The 19865-nt window shown below is 46.8% G+C and overlaps 1 protein-coding gene and 1 long non-coding RNA gene across 5 annotated transcripts in view; one reads left to right on the top strand and one right to left on the bottom strand.

The window, feature by feature from the left end:
• The first annotated feature begins 24 nt into the window (after positions 1–24).
• Positions 25–19865, top strand: part of LOC101749699 — a 37527-nt gene continuing 17686 nt past the window's right edge. The window contains exons 1-2 of one of the 3 annotated variants that reach the window (XR_005839095.2): positions 25–298; positions 2477–2581. This is a non-coding gene — a long non-coding RNA (uncharacterized LOC101749699). Of the gene's footprint in view, positions 741–2476; positions 2582–9999; positions 10140–19865 lie in introns of those variants that run through there. The other 2 variants (XR_005839094.2, XR_006931253.1) reach the window with 2 other exon arrangements.
• Positions 11317–13947, bottom strand: POP4 (POP4 homolog, ribonuclease P/MRP subunit). 2 transcript variants are annotated; one of them, NM_001145914.2, is made up of 7 exons: positions 13921–13947; positions 13784–13836; positions 13421–13644; positions 12855–12932; positions 12603–12664; positions 12179–12280; positions 11317–11701 (listed from the first exon to the last, which is right to left on the bottom strand). In NM_001145914.2, exons 1-7 carry the CDS (start codon positions 13925–13927, stop codon positions 11565–11567), a joined length of 663 nt encoding a protein of 220 aa, NP_001139386.2. In that variant the 5' UTR covers positions 13928–13947; the 3' UTR covers positions 11317–11564. The 2 variants fall into 2 exon arrangements, with proteins under 2 accessions (NP_001139386.2, XP_025009988.3); XM_025154220.3 differs by lacking the exon at positions 12179–12280.

Raw genomic sequence — 19865 nt, 5'->3', positions numbered from 1 at the left:
GCCCCGCCCCGCGCCGCGCTCCCACTGCCCCGCCCCGCCCACCCAGAGCCCGCCGGCCAATGGGCGTCGCTCGGGCTCAGCGCGCCGCGGGGGGACGCACCCCGTCTCTGGGCGGCGGCCAATCGCAGGGCGGGCAAAGCGCAGCGCCGCTGGGGGGCGCTGTAGAGCGGCCACGCCGTGACGGCCTGCGGGTGAAGTCGCTCCCAGGCGGGAGCGGGAAGCGCGCGCGCCGTGCTGCGTGCTGGGCGGAGGGTTCGGCCTCGTGAGGCTCCGTCAGAGAGGCCGGCGTATAATTAAGGTGCTCTCTCGCTGTGATAGCTCTTCTATTTTTAATGGGCACTGATGGACCCGTCAAAGTATTAAAAATGTTTTGTTTTTTTCCCCCAATTTTTCATTTTCTCGGCAGCGATAGCGCGGGCAGCTTGCAGTGACCCAGGGCTGAAGCGCTCAGGCGGTGTCGCGCTGCTGTGGTGGCAGTGGTGGCGCCAGGCCTGGGCTGCACGCGGTGGGGGGCGGCTGAGGTCACACCGCCTCTGGGCTGAGGGGCAGAGCAGCTGCAGCCCGGATGAGCAGCTTTTAGTGTCCTCACCTCGTGCCGGTGCCGTTATCTGGCCCGTCACCTCCGCCATTTGCTCCGAAGCCACCAGTTTAGCTGTAGCAGACCCATCTTGCCCAACTGGTGTGCAGTAATTTCAGAGCAAGGGAAGGGAAGTGCGGCCGCTCGGCTGAGGCTGCCACAGGTGAGCTCTGCGGGGGGAGAAAATGCCTCTTTATCATCTTATAGCAGCAAAGTCACCTCCATGCTGTGCTCTGTGTGAGTGGTGTGCAGGGCGGGGTGAGCGCTGTGTGAACTGCCTGCAGGTGGAATCAGCCCGGCGGCCCTGTGGTGGACTCCTGTGGGTCTGTGCCGTGGTTGTGTTGTGTCTCGGAAGCACTACCGGCACTGCGTGCTTTAAGCATGGGGTACCTCCAAGTCCACAGTGCACAAATCACAGAGCTGTGCTCAGTTCCATCGGTACAGATCCAAACTAAAAACGTTTCCAGAAAATTACTGGCTCAAATACACTGAAAGCACTGGCAGCAAGCCGGCTGCTGGGGCCTGGTGGCTCCTCTCCGCAGAGCGCAGGGGTGCCCGCTTGTTGACTTGTTCCTCAGGGCCTGGCTGCGAGGAGATTGCCAGCGATGAAAGCACTGCTGAGAGCAGCCGTGAGACTTGCTTGCTCCTCTCCCCTTTGTGTTGGGAAGTGACATACAAGAGTGGTGCTTTTGTTTGTACAACAGCGTTGCTGTGTGGTGCGTGAGCAGCCACTGATGTACAGCCCAGCTCAGGTCTCCCTGTGGCTGTGACAAAAGCTGTGCTGTGCAAGGAGCACAAAAACACTTTTCCATGCAGATTCTAAACTGTCAAGTTTGCATCATAAAGAACCTTGTATGTGCTGTGCCTTGTCCTTCCCTGCTCACATCTTCAGCTGTGTTTCTCTGATCATGCATATGGGGTGCTGTATGCAGCCTTTAGGAAGAGCTGGCACCAACACTGACCAAGGAGGTCAGTGGCACAGGCGGAATGTAAATGCTGTGTATAAATACATCATAGTGAACTGCTATTCAGTAGATTATAGGAAAAAGAAAGAAAGACATCCGTGGTTGTCGGTGTGATGAGAAGTGTTTCAAAGCCGTTTTGTCTACGCTGGTGTTTGTGTTGAGCTTTGGCAATTGTCTGCACATCTCAGTGCTGTGAAGGCATCAGGTATTTTCCTTGCTCCTTCATTTTCAGTGATAAATAGTGGTGGTGAATCGAGTAGTGGGAAAGAAGGACGCTAAGGATCTCCCTGCTAAGCCAGTTTTGGTTTAATAGCTTGCTCTCTTCGCTGTAGTTTGTATTTGTAATCACAGAAGTGGTTAGAAGGTCTGATCCAAAGCTTGGTAAGAGCTCTGATCGCAGTGGAGTTTTGGATCAACGTGTAATACGTAATTCTATTTATAGCCACCTTCTTGACTGTAAAGTATGGAGGGTATTTTATTTCTAAAACCTCCTTTGTATGATGTCACCAGTGTGTGTCGTTCTGCATGGTACTGAGGTCTGATGGAACTTGAAATTTAAAGCCATGAGCAAACCAGATGCACCAGCATCCTCTCATCCTCTTGCAGGGCCGGGAGCAGAGCAGGCAGCAGGTGGGTCTCACTGGGAAGGTGCAGCAGTGATGGAGTAGCTGCAGTGGCCAGGACTGTGGGTGAGCTTCCCTCACAGCTCAGACCAGCATCCCATCCCTGCCTGCCCTGTGCCACCTCTGGCTGCTCCCATGTGGCTCTTGGGTTTACAGCAACTAGAGTACTTTGTAGTTGAGAAGTGAGTGTAACAAGCAAGGAAGCAAGGCGTTATATTGTTTCAGTGGAGGGTTTCTTTTATCCAGATTACTTAGGCTCAGGTTTCTGGGGGGAGTGCATCACTAACCGTGCTTTCTTTCACTCTTAACAGAGCGGGTGCTGGATCAGACATTGTGAGTCTCCAGGTTTCACAGAGGAGCTGCCCAGAAGGGAACTCACAGCAGAGAAGATTGCTCTGTTGTGTGGAGCCACAGGGGTGAGTACCAGCACTGAGCGAGCAGTAAGCTGAGCGTGATGCCCTGTCACCATCTGTGAGTAGTGTTCACCCAGTGATTGGAGCAGGTCCTGATTCAAGTATGAAAGAGGAGTGTTAAAGAGAGGTGAGGTAAGAGTGTGAAATGCCAGAACCATGTAACAGTGTGGGTGTTTGGTGCAGAGAGAGGTGTGATGTTGGAGAAGAAAAGGGAGATGTCTAAAACAGCATTTTACAGCATGCTCTGAGGGAGTACTGCATTTTTTGGTTTCAACTGTCCTTCCCAAGTAACATAATTCTGTGCACGTTGTTCATCCAAACTCTTCTCCTAGTATTCCTGTTCTGTTTGAACAGTGATCTCATATTCACTGTGTGCTTTTATTGCACAAGATAAACCATGGTGAACAATTAGATTTTTCAAACACTAAACTTATGTAGATAAAGCATTTCAAATATTAAAATGGGTAAAAAGCAGAGGGAACAAGGGTGTGATAATCATCAGTTAATTTAAAAAGATGTAAATGTGTTCACCTGTGATTGACTGATAAGTCAAAGACACACAAAGAGTTTCATTCAGAAACCCCGCTTTGTGAGTGCGTATAGCTTCTATTTATGTGATGAACACGCTTTGGTCTCTTTCCTTTGGAAAGTTCCTTTGGAACTGCTGCCCAGGCTGAGCGTGTGTGTTGCTCTGAAGGGAAAAATCATCTCTTTGTGAGAGGTCCGTGCCTTGCCCCACATCAGTGCCGTTTGTGCAGGAAAGGAGCCGTCGTGGATGCCTGGGGCATCTGGGGAAGTTCTGTGCACTGAGTGCATATTGCAAAGAGTTCTGTGAAAGGAGAAGGAAAAAAACGTAAGGAAAAAGTAAGGAAATACAGTTTCCTTTTGTGTTCTTTAAATAAAAGCGAAAAGCAGAAATGCAGTGTGTTTTTCAAGGTGTTCTGCTGATACTGTGGAAAGAGCATACTTCAGCTTGGCTGGGATCTTCACCCATTGGCACATTGGGTCTTGAAGTGGAAAGGAGCTGAGCTGAAGGAGGAGCCCCAGGGATTTCTAATGAGATGGAAGGGTTATCTGCATTTAGGTAGTGTATCGCTGATGAGGTTGTGCAGGGTATGAAATGTGGCACTGGCCATAACGCAGAGGATGTGTGAGAAGGATCTCACCATAAGTGTGAAAGTTGTTGCCCACTTGAGAAACCAGAGGGATTTTGTGTGATAGGGGTGTGCAGGAGCTGTCCATATGCGTGAGCTACCATCCTGCCTCTTTGGGAGTGGTGGGTACCTGCAGGAGTTAACATTTCCTGAGATGTCTCTTTTTCTGGTATAATGAAATATGCAGAAGGCCTTATTTTGGGCTTTTGGGGTGGTGTTTCTTTTTTCTTCCAGAATGAAATAGTTTGTCTCTAACCTCAGTCCTGAAGAGCAGTTGAGGGGAGGCAGGGGAAGGCAGTGCAGTTCAGCTCTGTACCATTTGGGCCGTCTGAATTCATTAGCTTCAGAACCCCGCCAGGTGCCTCAGCCTGTGTAGCTCCTCCTGCACCCAACATGGGAGACTCTCTTACCACTGCTGCGTGCATTACCCTTCATTAATACAATTAGCATAATATCAATTAGGATTCATTATTCCCTACAAAAAGATAAAGCCAGTAATATGTATCTCAGACTCAAATTCCTTAACGCCTTGTCTTGGGATTGCTTTATTTTGGAGTTGTTTGTCTCTTTATATCCTTCCATCTCCTAGAAAAAAAGAAAGCCACTTAATTGTAAAACTGTTTGGGTCAGAGAAATGCACGGAGATGATTGTTCACGCATGCTAAAGAGGTGGATTGATCTATGGGACCCACGCGGCTCAGACACCACTCAACAGTCGGAGCTGCGAACTTCATCTTCTTCAAGCACAAAAGCTACTTAGTTTCCCCATGTTGAAGACTTTTTATAATAGCAATAAGACAACTCTAGAGAGAACCATCTAATATTAACTCCGGGGAGTAATCATCTAATCACAATCTGGGGGTGATTTGAAGCACTCATCTGGACCAAATGCCTCACAACACCCCAGGAGTGGTTTTATTGCATGATAGCAGTACCCCATTGAGCCTTATTGCTTAATTAAAAACAAATTCCCAAGTAATTTTTTTGCCTTTCCATAAAAACACAGTAGTACATAGCATGTATAAAACATCCATTAAATGATGGTAGATGCAAATTTACATTGTGAGATACAATGCTTTTCTTTACCACTTGGGGTTGAAGTTAAATGTAAAACCATTTCCTATAATCTGCGCACTGCTGCGTTTAGAGAGGAATAAATATGGAAAGAGAAGTTCATTGTAGGATGCTTTGTTTTTATTAAGTGATGTCTTTGGTCTCCTTACAAAGCACTTTGGTTTCCCGTCCATCTTACAAACACAGCAGCCTACCAGCAGCATGGCCTTTGCTGCCTCCTCCTGTAGGCTGCCTGAGCTCGCAGTCCTCTTCCAGTGCACATCCACAGTAGGAATCCCAGTTTCTCTTTGGGGTTTCTGTTTCTTTCTGAGCAGAGAGAGCAGGAGCAGTGCAGGTGACATATTTGGAATAAATCCAGCACACTGTACAGATGCCGTCCCGATGTCCTGTGTGGGTTTTGCAGACTAATACAGGTTAAGCCTAGTAGATGTGGTAAAGCCACTTGTGGTTTTGCAGTGCAGCTGAACTCTGCCTGCACCAGGTGCACGGCTGGTAGGGCTCCACCTCCCACAGTTCTGCTGGACCTGCTGCTACAGCTGTGGCTGCTCTGCAGGAGGGCCATGTGGAAGGGCAGGAAAGTTCTTTTTCTACTGCTTCAGGATCTCGACCCATAGCTTTCTTTACGCATCTACAAAGTGCTTTCATAGTCCCAAAGTGATCTCCAGATATCATGTTCCCCAAGGATTTCAAGTGTTGTCCATGTATTACAGGCAGAAGCAGTAAATGATGTGGTGGTGTGAATGCCAGAAATGTGTCAGTATGATTTTTTCTTCATTAAAAAGCACCCAGTGCCTTTAATTGGTGAAGATATGTCTGCAAGTACACTTGTACTGAACAAAAGCTGAGTATCAGTGGTAGCTATTACTCTAGTTGTCCTCGTGCCAAAGCTTTCTTGTGGCAACACAAGCTCTGGATGGAGGCTGACACTTGGATCAGTCTGACCTGCTGTGGGCTCTGCACAGTGCTGCATGCTCCTTTCTGCCTTTCCCCATCAGGGGGTGGTTCCCTGGGCTGGTGGGAGCTGAAGCTGTGTGCGGTGTCCAAGTCCTGCTGACAGCAGTTTGCAGCATTCAGGGCTCATGCTAAAGAGGCAGCCTGCTTTGTCCTGTATTTAGGCTTTGTAGAAAATAAGTACCTTTGTCATTTGGTGAATGTGTTGCTAGAATGTCCTGTTACAGAGATGCTAAGCGTTGTGGTGGGGGATTTGTTAAAAAGAGTTTGTGGCATTGTAGTGGTGAAAAGAATGAAAGTAAAGCTCATTGCTGCTTCTGCTGCCTGAGGTTAGTGAGGGCAGTGCACAGTGTAACAAAGTCTGTGTGTTTAATCTGATCTGTAGCAGTGTGGGTCAGGAGGGGATGTGAAAGGGCCTGACAGTGTTCTTGAACAACACCCTTTTTTACCTGGGTGTTTATTCTGGCTTTATTAGGGATACCGTTACCTTGCTGTGATCTGACAGTGTAGAGGTGGCTGCTCATACAGCTGACACAGGGCACGTAGCCAACAACAGGAAGTCCTAATAAGTTTAATACCTTTCAGCAAAGAGTTTCTTGTCCCCTCAGCTGTTTGTCACTTATAAATGCTCATTTCATCTTACCATACGGTGAGGGTGGCTCAGTACAGTGGGACACAGGTGCACTGTTGGCTAAAGGGGCTTTGCCAGCTCCGTGCTGCCCTGCCAGCCAGCAGCTCCCATAGGCACTGCTGCAGCCCTGCAGTGAGGGTGTGAGGAGAGCTGCCCTGGAGTAGCACCTGAGGAGCGTTGTTGCAGTATCTCCTGCTTCTCTTTTTGCAAGTAGCTGCAGAAGCAGAACAGGAGGGCCGTTGGCCTGCATTACACTGAGCAGAACCAGCTGTGCCCGGCCTTGCTGGCACCTGGTCGTGCTGCATGTCTCACTGCATGGTGAAGGGTTTGCAGAGCACTCTCCTCACCTGTTCTCTCTTCTGAGCATACAGTTTTGAACTTTAGGACACAATAAACATTATATTGAGATGTATTTGGCCTTTAACAAGATGAAGAGTTAACAATTTTACATGGATGGCTCTGGGATATGTATGACTTCTTCATAGACTATATCTCTTTGTGAGGGAAATGAAAGGTATGGTATTTTAGCAGTTGGAAATGCCTAGCTTAGTTTGATTGTTTCCTGATGACATTTTGGCACCAAAAGCAATTTAAGCAAATGTATCTGCGATAAGTAACAAGCAGTTGTTACAGAAACATCAGAGGAAGGCAGCTGACACAGGGTAAGGCATGCACCGGGTTGGCTCTATACGTATGCGCAGTGAAAAAAACAAGTTCATGTAAGGTAAGGGAGCAGCGCCTAAGCACTGACTGCTCCATGGGCAGTTCTGCAGAGCAGAGGGAAAAAAAATCCCTTTAAAACTGTGAGCATCTGGCTCCATCTGCTGGCAACAAAGCAACATACGTCGTTCTGGGCCTGGAGAGAGGCGAGGTTTATGATAGCTGCAGCAAAACCTAACAAGAGCAATCATGTTAACAAATGAAATGCCTGTGCCTCAGAACCATGCCCACGTCCTGCACTTCTCTTCCAGCCTCATCCCGTTTCATTTCATTGGTGGCTCCAAGCTTTGATGTCTGGGGTTTATTCTAAAGATACCGTAGGAGTATTGCCTTTTGCTGAAACTAACAGTAAGCAAATACTACAAGCCTCTTTTACTAGGAAGTACAAAGCAACAAATTCTGCCTGGAGTATGTTGGATAAATCAGATCTTTTGTAGACATCTGGAGATTGTGTTTGCAAATCCCCAGCCAGCTCGTTCTGTAGTCGTCGTTACCATCATTCAGGTTAATGCTGCCACTTTTCACTTGCTGAAACACGTGGTACTTTACGGCTGAAGAGAGTGGAACAGAAGTTCTTTTAAAGCCCTTCCTGGAAGTTTGCTGTTCAGAGAAACAAATGTCAGATCACTCACACTAGCTCAGAACTGCTGCTCTGAAAATGCAGCTGTGAAAAGAGATTACTTGGGTATTAGATTAAGAATTATGCAGCAATAGGGACCTAAAATAGCAAGTGGAATAAGTACACTTTTAGCTTTTTCTGCAAAGATTTGCCTAAAAAATACTGAATTCCAAGCGAGAATACTCATGCCAAGTTTTAGGATCTCATTTGAATTTTTACAGCAGTTATAATCTCTGACATACAACCTTGGAAATGGGGTCTCATAACAGAAATGCCGTGTCCCATGACATCAGAAAGGAGATGCTGTGGTAGGCTGCAATTCTGGACAAGTTTACAGGGCTGGCTTATGTCTGCATAACATCACTCACATGGCACTGAGATTTTCTTTCCTTCTCTCCTTCCTCCTCTGTATTTCTATGCAGAAAAAATGGAAGTTGCCAAGAGCCCGGGCTGCAAAAGGGTCCCACTTGCCAGTGCTTTTTTTCCTCTCATTATCATACACTTGCAATCAAACTCTAATTTCTGAAATAAAAAACCTGCAGGATTCTTTATTAGGACTATTAAACCTTCAATCTTCATTATTTAGGATGGCTACTTACCTTTTGCTCAATGAAGTCATAATGCAACTGCTCCAATAAAAACTATTGGAATGGCTACTGTGGCAGCGAGTAGATTTTCCTTCGTGTAAAATAATGGGCTGTGAGTGAGACATAACTATCATTTACATTAATTAGGCAGCCATATAATGGGGTGTTCAATAGCTATTACATCGTTTAAATTCTTCGGTGAGCACCTCAGCCACCCAAGAACCATCCAGCTGAACATCTCCGAGCCCATAAGACTGAAATAATCCTTTAGAGGAAACGCAGTGTTGCACAAAAATTCACAAAAAGAAAAAAAAAATTGAAAAATTCATACTTACGGGATTATTTTGAGTTTTACAGAAAATGCACAACTAATTTAATTTCTCCCTCCCCCAAAAACCCCACAATCCTGTTAGGTGGAATTGGTTCTGGGGCTGGGGCTGTGGGTATGTTAGAAGGCAGTCAAGGAGCTTGTATTGAGAGGTCTTCACTGGCAGCTGGCCCCCCAAAACAGGAGCAGCTTTCCTTAACCATCCCGTTACAGGCCTGGGGCCTTGGGCCTGCACAAGTGTATGTGTATGTCATAAAGCTAGGAGCTCATTCTGAGAGCTGAAAGAAATGAGGCTGAATTTATTAACTAATGTGAGATTTCTATTGATAGGCCTATACTGTAAATCTTCAACGTGCCGTTCAGCTGCCTGTAGAAGGTGGTGGTTATCAGATCGGTCAGCATCCAAGGTGAAAAATAACACATTTTAAATCAGTTTTGTTGGTCAAGTGTTAGTGGAATAGGTCCTAACAGAATGAAAAATGAGTGGCTTGGAAACAAATGGCTGTCTGGGGAGCAGGGCAGGACAGACCACGATGTTTAGGTTGTGACTTTTCCTTCAAGTGACCTGGTTCAAAACTATTGGTCATGTTATTCTAGTCAGTGGTATACTCATTTATTTTCTCTTAATAATTGTAAGGTACCAAGCCTTATCTAATAGCAAACAGCAGAGCTTCTTAGTGGAAATAGCTCTTAATTCAGTGCTAAATGTTGCTGGGATTTCTTGCCACAGTCCCTATCTACAGCTGTGCAGCCCAGGTGTCAGAGAGGCCTGTAAGTAGGGCTCTGCAGCCCAGGTGTGGCTGCTCCTCTCAGCTGCAGTGGGTGCCTGATCCCGTATTTTTCACATTTGTTAGTTAATTTAATTAAAGCAGTACGCTGAGGGAGGCTTCTGTCTTAAAGCAGTACATATTCATCAAATACTGGGAAACGTGGCTCAGAATAGAAATGACAGAATTAACAAAGGGGAACATGAGGCAAAGGTGGATCAAACCTCTGCGAAATTCCATGGAACTGCTCATTGTTGCCATGTAATCTGGAATTGTATTTCTTGCCAAGGTACGTAAGACCATGGTTTGGTCACCACTGATGGATGAAAAGGTTTGTAAATCCAGTTTTTCTTTCTGTTTATGAAAACACATGAAGGTGAACATTTGTTACATAGGTCAGCAACTGCACTTTACTCACTGAGGCCTCCTGTGCTCCCTTGCTGACCTTGGGAGCCAAGAGGCAATCAACACAGCTGGGATAAGAGGAACAGCTGAGGAAGATTAGCCTTTCAGAGCACTCAGCTATTGGCCAAATCGAGACCTTGTTGCCTAGGAGAGCAATTGTTGGGCACTGGTCTCAGCTGTGCTGTGCAGGAGGCTGGTTACATAGTGCTCATAGGCACTGGACACCTCATTTTCTGCTGGGATGTAGGCTGGAGAAGGTTACAGGGATGATGGTGCTAAAAAGAAGAGCTAGTGTGTTGCTGAAGCCTTATACTTGCATCCCAAGGTAAGATCACTGCAGAATCAATGAGAAGTTAATTATAGAAATCTTACTGTGTAGTGAGGGAGCATTACGAATAGCAGGAGCCAGGGATTAGCCCTCCTGCAGGGTGGGGTGGGAGAGGCTGCAGTAGGAACAGTAAGGTGACTGGGACTTCTTATTAAGAAAACCTACATTTGGAACACCTCAATGAGGCAAAAATGCTTCTTCAGGTTATTTAGCAACAGCAGTAAAGGTATCTTGAATGCTTTGGCTGTTCAGATCTCTCATTAGGCTTCATTTGTCATCTGTGCTGCTAGCATCTAAGTACCTCAGAGACCTCTGAACAGCTCTTCAGCACTCTTCACTGTAAATAATTATTTCCTTACCATTATCTATTGAAAGGGACTGCTAAGCAGCATGTCTTCTGGTCACTGAAGTAAAATTTATAAAAATGTAAATAGCAACAACTATGGAAAATGCTGTTGTGCTCATCTGTGTGCCCATAAGGCAAAATATGGTATGTCCTTTGCAGCACAATGAAACAGAATCGTGCCTAATTCCAATTTGTATGTCATAGCCATTAATGATGTCTAGTTAAGACATCTATTAAAGGTCTTTAATGTTAATTAACAGGACTATGCCAATAAAGTTCCATTAGCTTCCCTCTATTAATTTAATATTATAGGCATTTAACAGATGTCTTAATTAGATGCTACAATGAGGGCTATAAGCAAAATGAAAATGAAGCCTTTGGCCTGCAGGGAAAGTTTCTACTATCATTTAAGCTTTCTGCCCATTTGTAGATATTTCCTTGTAGATTCTCACAGAAAGCTAAGGGCTTTCAAAGAACTTTGAGAGGAGCAGTGCTTAAAAGGGAGGTATCTTGGGTGTAACAACTTCAATGCTCAACTAAGTGCCCGTTAACTTTAAAGGACTCATGAACAGAATCCAAGTCCTTGTTTAGTGATTGAGCAACCACAAGCTCAGAAGAGATCACAATTTCTGCCTGTGAGGCATTGTCCTGTTTCAGGATCCAGGAACAATTACAGAATAACAGTTACCAGCTGCAGTCTCCTTACACAGTAGAATAGGCAGATAAATCCCAGTTTATACAGAAGGCAGTAGGAACACCTGTCAAAAAGTTACAAGATAAAATACTCATTGAGCAAATACACAGTCAAAATAGAAACGGGCCAGGTAATCAGTACTAATCACAAGTTTAATAAAAGGCAAAACATTACACACAAGTAACAGAAAGATGCAACTAAGACTCCAGCAGTTTGACAGACAGCTCTAAAGACAAGAGAAACCAGTTATTCTTCAGTATGAAGAAACTTCAGAAAAATTTCAACTAGTTCACTCTATTTTCAGTCTGCCAGAAACCCTGTTTTTAAAACTGCAGGAAAACAGCAGACATCTCAATAAATTTCCTTTTGATTTACTATGAAATCATAGGTCAATAGTTCCTTTCAACTTGAACTTCTTTGCAGACCGCTCACTTGCTCGAAACTGGAACTTGCTTCCATAGATGTAGGAAATGAATCCATCAGTCTCCAAGCTAAATACATTGTTCATTTTGGGAACCACTGAAAAACAAAATTGCAAGAAGCGGAGTAATTAAGGCCCCTACTCTGAATAGATAACAGTGTACCAGTGAATACTATTCACATGCAGGCTTCAGGTTTATAACATTTCAAGTTTAACTGTAGTATGAGAAATACAGACTTGGTTTTAGATATATAACCTAAAACTGCTAGAATTTATTCTTCTTTCACAAGCATGCAGTAAGTACTGCAGAGAACAATCTACAGTGAATCAGATGAATGAACCATGTGCATAATCATGTTGGATATCACTGGAAATGTGTTTTTATAAATTACTTTTAAGATACATTTCTGGTACATTACTGGGCTTTTACATGGTAGATAAAGACATTAACTTATACCACTACGCAAAGAATTATAAGCAGTGGTAAAGAACAACGTATGTGCTCAGAAGTATAATACTGGATAGATTTTTAGTTGCTCACATTATAACAGGCACTGAAAAAACATCTTGCGTACCTTTTAATTTGTTGTCTTTTGTAATTATTTTGAAGACGTGTTTAAATTCCTGTAGAATTATTCCCGTTATCCCAACATAAGATGGGCACTTTGATTTTGTGACTGAAAGAACAAGAGTATGCATGTATTAGAATAAATTCAGGTGCAGTTTGTTTGCTGTTCCATTGTTGCCTCATGATTTTATAAGTTTGTTGTAGCAGTCTGAAGTACTGCAGTTACAGTGATAACTGGTAGACTTGTAGTTAATCTTTGCAATAAGAACAGTTGGAAAATTAAGTACTGGTGGTAAATGGAGAAGGACTCCATCAACACAATCACAATTACATGATTCTAGAGTTGATGTTGAAAGGAATTCAATGAGCACCTGAAACACGGGAGAGTATAGCGAGTTTCAGATAAGTCTGTAGAATAAAACAAGCAATACCTGTAACAATAGCTCCATGGAGGTCAGCTTTTAGCAGTTTGCTCTGAACCATCTGTGGTTGCCTTGAAGAAAAGGGGGGAAAAAATACATGGAAAAGTGTGTTTATAAAGTGCGACCATGACCATTGAAATAATGGTCAAAGCTTATTGAAATAGTATATATCCCTATTAAATAATTGTCATTTAAGTTTGAGTTACTACTTGAAATACCTTAAAATTGGTGGTGGTTAGGTTAGCAGATATCTCAACTTACGCATCTGGTTTAAGTCCATAACACAGGTCTCTGATGTATTGTTTCCAGAGTTCATGTAGTGGTAGAAAGAGTTCGTATCTGCAACGAGAAGGCAAATACTATACAAGAACTTGATTATAAAAAGCAGTTCCTTACTAAAACAACCTATAGAGTTAAGACGAACAATTACAAGTGTTATCATCTGCTCTGGTCACTCAGTGAGCCACTCCAAGCAACGGGTTTGGTTTTTTATAGAAAAGCTGAATATGTTCCTATCAAGACCTGGAGGGGAAGATGTGTTTAAGGGCGCTCTGCTCCTCTCCCTCCCCCTTGCTTCATTTAGGAGCAGCACAGGCCTTACTCAGCACACACTGGGTCAAGGAACACGATGCAAAATGGAGATCTTCTGGTTGCAGTCAGCTGGGGGATTAGAACTGGAATCACAGGTGGTTGTGGTTAGGAAACAGAATGGGTCAGGGATGTTTATCAGCCGGGCAGCCCAGGTAACAGCTGTGCTGTGGTGAAGTGCTGCAGTGTTCACTGTGGGGACTGCCCTCTGCACAGAGAGCACAAGCTCACGCTCCTACCTCTGCTGCTCAGGCTCGATTTCGAACAGGCGCAGCTCCCGCCTCTGCTTGGCTGTGAAGGTTTTTGTCTTCCTCCTCTTTGGCTGCTTCCTCCTCCTGCAGTGGTGCTCCAGGACCACGGCCTTCCGCATCAGCACGTCCTGGATGGCTTCGTCCTTCTTCTGGGGCATGCTGCGCTTCAGGAAGGCGCTCACAAATGCTTTGGCCTCCTCTGACCCTTGGGGCTAAAGGCGTTGTAAGAGATACTTTAAAACAGCCGTTATAATTAAATCAGAGCCGGGATGCCGACGGGCAGCCCGCCTACCTGAGGACACCATCGCAGCAGCGACGGACAGACCCGGTGGGGGTAAACAGTAGCGGTACCTGCAGGCGCAGCTCCTTCGCCGCCTCGCGGGGCAGCCCGCCGTACAGCACACCTGCGGGCGGAGAGCGGCGTCAGCCGGCCCCTTCCTCCTTATCATCCTCACCCTCCTCCTCCTCCCCCGGCCCGCACCACTCACCCTCCATCGCAGTGCTCCGGCGCAGGCGTTGACGCGTGCGCACGACTGGGGCGGGCCGCATAAGCGCGGCTGCGTCCTCCTCCTCCCCGCCGGTCCGGCAGGGGGCGCTGCAGGCCAGGCGGCCACGAGGGCTGGCGGGTGCCGCTCTATCATGCAACAGCGCGCTGCGTCCCGCGGAGCCCCTGAGCGCAGACCCCCGGCAACGAGCCGCGCAGCAGCAGCCGTCGCCTCGGGGCTGAGCCCGGCCGGCCCTGGAGCTGCCCTCATGTCAGCGCCTACAGTGGTGTGCTGCGTGCTGTGAGCTAGGCCTGTGCACTGCACCTACGTTGTAGTGCAAGGATACGCATCCGTGCGTGCATAGCACCTCCTGCTCTCCCATAGGGTTTGCCTCTTCTGGCCCTGCTGCACTCCCACATCTCTTGGGATAGAACACAGATTGCTCTCCGTGCAGCACAAGGGGTGCTCTGGAAGCAATGCTGCCCATTCCTCAGCCTGGCCAGCCAAATCCCAGCTTGCATTAAAATAAAGGAGGCATTTGTATTCCTGTCACAGGGTGGGTATCAGCCACACACGTAGCCAGGTGCTACCTGGGGAAGGAGGCTTACAGAGCTGCTCAGACAGAACGTAGGAAATGTGACCATTTATTGAGTGCTGCTGTGGAGCACAGAGGTACTGAAGCGCTATGTAACAAGGAGCAAAATCACAAGTAAGTGTGTGTATTTGTAGAGAAGAAAGGGCCAGTCTCTTCAGGTCAGTAAGTGTGGGTGCTGGTTGGTGTGTGTAACAATCAGAAAGACTAACACAATTGAAAGGTGATACAAGAGGCGTAATGACAAAGGGACTGACACAACAGAAAGGTGTTATAAGGGAAGGAAAAATGACTGCTCACCTGTCTCTGAAGAGCTGAGCTCACAGGGGAAAGCTTCCCCAAGGAGGACTCTCCATAGAAGTCCTTCCCCAGTGCAGTCAGCCCTTAAATGGAGTCTAGGAGAGGTGCAGCCATGCTCCACCCCTTCCAGTCACACAGCTCAACTGCCTTCACCTGTGCTCCAGGGCTGAGCGGGTCCTTTCCCCAGGTGCCCAGTCAGTGGTTCAGGCCGTAACTCAGCAGTTCCCATACAGTGTGTGTGAAAGGTCTGGCAGTGAAGGATGGTGCCACAGCAAGCAGGTCCCTTGATTTTATAAAGCAGGGACTCCTTGAGTTGTCATTGCTATTTAAGAAAAGATGAGTTTTCATGAACGGAGTACCAGGATGAACACTATGGGTCTTCAGGGCCATATGAGTGCTCCTTGGCTGGATTTATGCTGCAGTTCCTAAGGCACTTAAGGGATTAATAGTCAAATCAGTGTTGGCGATGCCGGTGTAGTAAATCCAATGATCCAGGCTAAACAGGTGCCTGGGGAATCCAGTCTTTTCCAACAGCTCTACATCTTCATTTCCCAATCTATCTTCAGAGACAGCGTCTGAGGGAGCCGGGTCAGCTTGTTAGCGTGTGTCCCAGGGAAAGGGCTCTGAGCCACGAGTGGGACTCCATCAAATAAACGTGAAAAAGAGCAGGAGTAGAAAGTAGAATATGTGGTAACAGATTTTACAGATCAGAGAGAAAGAGAAGGCTCAGAGAAATGAGGGAAGGTGAGTAAAATGGGAACATACAATAAAATCAAAGCAGAAATATGTAAACGGAAGTGCAAATGATTATAATGCACGTGTCTGAATGTGCGTTGTTACCTGCTGCACCTCTCTTAGTGCCACAGGCCTTTGAAGCTTTTTAGTTCTTCAAGTAAACCAGCGTGCAAGCACGATACAAGTTTATGGTGATAAAAACCCCTAGTGTATATTATTTATTCCACTTTACAGCTGCTAACGTTGGTACTTCTTATCCCATTAAGTCTGTGTGTGGCTTTATTTATTGCTTTTTAAGTCTGTCTGTGTATTTGTAAAAACCCAACAGAGAACCACCATACGTGTGTACAGCAGGGGGCCATGTTGCTTCGGCTGTCGGTGTGTTGAGTTACAGTGTCTGATGGGAGGAACACGTGCAGAGCAAGGCAGGTAACAGCAGTGTCCTGGGGGATTTCAGTGATGGGAAGCGCTTTGTGCCACGGGCACAGAAAGCTACAAGTGAGGTGCAGAGTATCCAGCTGCAGTAAATAAAGGTGTTGGTATGACATAAGAATAGAAGACCACAGTGTTGCTTTTCCTGTTTGTTTGTTGTTTAGGAGTAATGGTGAGCTGAAGCTGGAGGGGAGCACAAGTGAAGTGATGTGTGCCGAAGGTGACTGGGCGGTAATCACTGATGTGCTTTTCCTGATTGCAGCTGATACAAGAAATAGATACTGGAATTCTCCAGAAAGAGTGTCTCAGCAAGTGTTTGAGTTCTTAAGATCGGTGTAGTTTACTCCTCTTGGCCTAATTGTATTAGCAGTCAAATTTGGTCCCTCCGGACAGGTATACTGGTGAAAATAATTGCTGCTTTAAACCCTCTGATCTGATTTCCCTTACCCCAATACCAAGTTGTTAATACATTTCCTAGCTCCTCCCCATCCCCTGGCTGTGCTGAAGCAGTGTACAGGCAGCCTAACACCAGTCTGCTTCTCAGCACTCCTTCTCTGACCCTTCTCTGCATCCCCCTTTCAGCCCAGCCGGACGGGAGCACAGATCAGGCCATGCTCTGCCTGACTGTAACGCGGCCGGCTTCCCTGTGGGTGCTGGGGCTGCTTGGCCATGGTGTCCGGCCTGTGCTGTCACTGCTGCCCAGCGAGCCTGGGCTTGTGTGTGGTGCTGGGAAGGCAAACGATAATCTCAGAATATGTTCAGAACTTTAAACGATTTAAAAGCTGGGTTTTAAAGCGAAGAAAGAGGCCAGCTGTTGGGACTAGCAGTTGGCCAGGCTGTGTAACGCCGCTCCTCGCCAGAGGGCAGCCCAGCACCGAGGTGAACAGTCCAGGCCTGCTCCTACCTGAGGTGGAACCCAGCTCTTTCAAGTATTGAAAGTTAGAAATTGTTTTGTCTTTGGAGAAAATGTGGCTGTTTGCAGCTTCTTGCAGCATACGGGCCTCAAGTTCTCACGTACACCAGCCTGTTTTACATCACAGTGCAGTTATCTGTGGAAGGAGGCTTTGGGGGAATTCATCTTCTCCGTAAGCTAAGGAAGTGGTTTTTATTTTTAAACGCCATCATCTTTTCTATATCAAAATAATAAGCCATACCCTTCTTAAAAAAAGAGAGCCTGGAACACCTGGTGTAACTCCTGCAGAAGTGTGACTGCCGGGCCTCGCGGGATGCTGAAAGGCAACCCGTGCTCCCCAGAACAGTAATGAGGAGTCAGAAGCTGAGCTGCTGGCAGCTGACGTTGGGCTTCCCTGCGTGCTGCGCTCACGGCTGGTGCAGGCATGGCAGTGTGACAGACACCGCCGCTACTCCCCAGCAGCTTGTACTCCTAATTAATAGCGGCGTTCTGCACCCATGTGTTAATCCGTGGCAGCCTGTCTTGGGGTTGTTATTTTTGCTGTCTTTAATTTTCGAGTCTCGTTTCAATCTTGTGTAATATCTTATCTTTAAACGTGGCAAATATTGGCTTGTATTGTGGTCGGGATGTATGGCAGAAAATGAGTATTAAGTAAAAATGATAAGGTAATGACAGTGGCTGGAGCTACGGCAGATTGAATTGCTTAATGATGTATTTCATTCGGTTTTGGTCAAACTGCGTTAAATTAACATAATTAAAATTTGAAGTATAAAAATGAAAAGGTTCGAGGCTCAAAAATATCCCTCACGTTGGATTGTTCATCAAAGAGAAGTTTATACTTTTTTTTTTTTTTTTCTAGGAAATGGTTGTCAAAGTCTGCAGGTCTGCGTGATGTGGTGTGCTTGTGTTGATGGTGCACTTTCCCAGTGGTGAGTTCTGGCCAAAGATACACCACATCATCCCATGCATCTCTCTGTAGGGCGCAGGAGCCCGCTGTGCTGCTGGTGGTGCTGGGATAGCATTCCCTGGCTGAGGGCTGCTGTGTTCCCGGGTGAGGGCGGCCCCGGCCCCATCGGCCGGCCTGCAGTGTGGGGTTTTGGGCTGAAATCCCAGGAAATCTGGAAAGATTCATTAGTTAGAGACAAATTTCTCATCTTTGCTCTGTAATGAGGCATCCATCTCCGAGGCATCGCTAGCTGGCAAGGCCCTGTTCCTGCCAGACTCTTTCAAAGTAACACAATTAGGCTGTCAGGACTGACATTATTTTTAATAAAATGAGTCAGCTTGCGCTGTCCTTGTCGAAGAGATGCATTTCCAAGTCCACACTAATAAAGGTGTCAAATGCCAAGGCAGCCAGTATCTTTAGGTCCCGCTGGTTTGAACGTGGCTGTCACAGTTCCCCGGTGTGCTCTGAGTCCTGCCCGCCTTACGTGTGTGTCCCTGGCGACTGGGGCTGAACAAGATTAGCGAAAAGGCACTGCCCCCACAGAGCAGCTTCTGAGGAGCCTTGCAGGGATGGTGCAGCTGGCTGACCTGTCACGTCATGGCCCTGCAGCACCCGAGCTGTGTGCTGAGCCGCTGGCGGAGGGAGGGTGGCAGCTCACAGCAAGCCTTGCTGTTGGGGCAGCGCTTACAGGGCACAGTAAGTTGCCTGGCATAGCTGTAACAGCGGCAGTGTCTGTACTGGGAACTCAGGTAGGACGGGGTTATTTGGGTGCTGCTTGTAAATATATTAGCTTTTTATGACCAATTATAAAGGTACCAGTGGCAGTGGAACAGCTGGCCCAGAACATGGCGGAGGAATTCAGGCAGATCCCACTCCGCAGAGTGCAGCTGATGGCACTGATCTGTATGCTTGGGAGTCACGCTGTATTTCCACATTTGTGTACGAGGAAGAAAGGAAAGGAAGCACATCAAAGGAGCTGATGGGTTTGCCTTCTCATGTGGGCATGCTCGTTAGGAAGGGTGCTCAGGGCGGGCAGCTGCCAGGACCCGATGGAAGGCTTTCATCTCCCTGTGTGCAATCTGATCTCCTCTGAAGTGCAGGTGTGTGCCGGGCAGTGATGGGGTTAATGCTGCTGTGCAGCTTTGATAATTGAACAGACCAAAAATGCCTGTTGGAGTTGTTTGAGTTCAGTGCTTCAGTAAGAACCTTTCCTTTAAAAAAAGGCGCAACACAAAACCCCGCAGCCTCATACAACAGTACATACTTTGTCCATCTCGTCAGGAGAAATCTGATAAACCAGGGTGAGAGGCAGGTGTCCAAGGAGATAAAAGTAATAACTGTGGCCGTGGTTCTGGAGAGAGCTAGCCTGTCAGGCGGTTAATTAAATGAAGTTCCCGCTCAGGAAGTGCTGGAAGCTTATAGATACACGGCAATTCATTCGCCTTAGCAATATATGTTAATTTTAGCACGAGATGAATTTATGTATTTTGCAGTGGGGAAGACCTGGGGGGCAGGCTTTCATCCTGCCAGCAGTGGGTTTTTTTCAGAAGGCAGAGACTACTGAGCGCTTTGTACTTCCTAAAAACAGAACTGGGGGTGAGAGTGGGTGAGAGAGCGTTTTTGGTTTAGGCAGAGCCTCTATACAGAACTAACTGATCACAGAGTCGTAACTGAGCTGACCCGTGTGTGCCGCTGCCACGGGTCAGTGAGCACAGAGCCCTGGCTAACAAACACCTTGAGCCCGAGCCTGTTCTGCGTTAGCCTGGCTTAAAAGGATTTTTCTCAGCGTTAGGTTATTTAGTGTGAAATTAGGACTGCTGCAATGGCACGTAGCACCTAAGGTCGAGGATGCTTTGGTAGAGGCACAGAGGAGGTGCAGTGCAGAAGTAAGGGTTCTGTGATTCTGTGACTCTATTCTACGACTGCCTTGTATGCAAAACCTCTCCTGCAATCTGAATGTGGGGTGGGTTGTTGCTGGGGATAACGATGAAGTCTCTTAGGATCTGCACCAGCTCTGGCACTGCAGCACT

This window comes from Gallus gallus, chromosome 11 (genome assembly GCF_016699485.2).
Source record: "Gallus gallus isolate bGalGal1 chromosome 11, bGalGal1.mat.broiler.GRCg7b, whole genome shotgun sequence".
In the NCBI taxonomy this organism is placed as follows: Eukaryota; Metazoa; Chordata; class Aves; order Galliformes; family Phasianidae; genus Gallus; species Gallus gallus.
The sequence above is the reverse complement of the archived record's forward strand: the minus strand, read 5'-3'. Positions and strand labels throughout refer to the sequence as shown.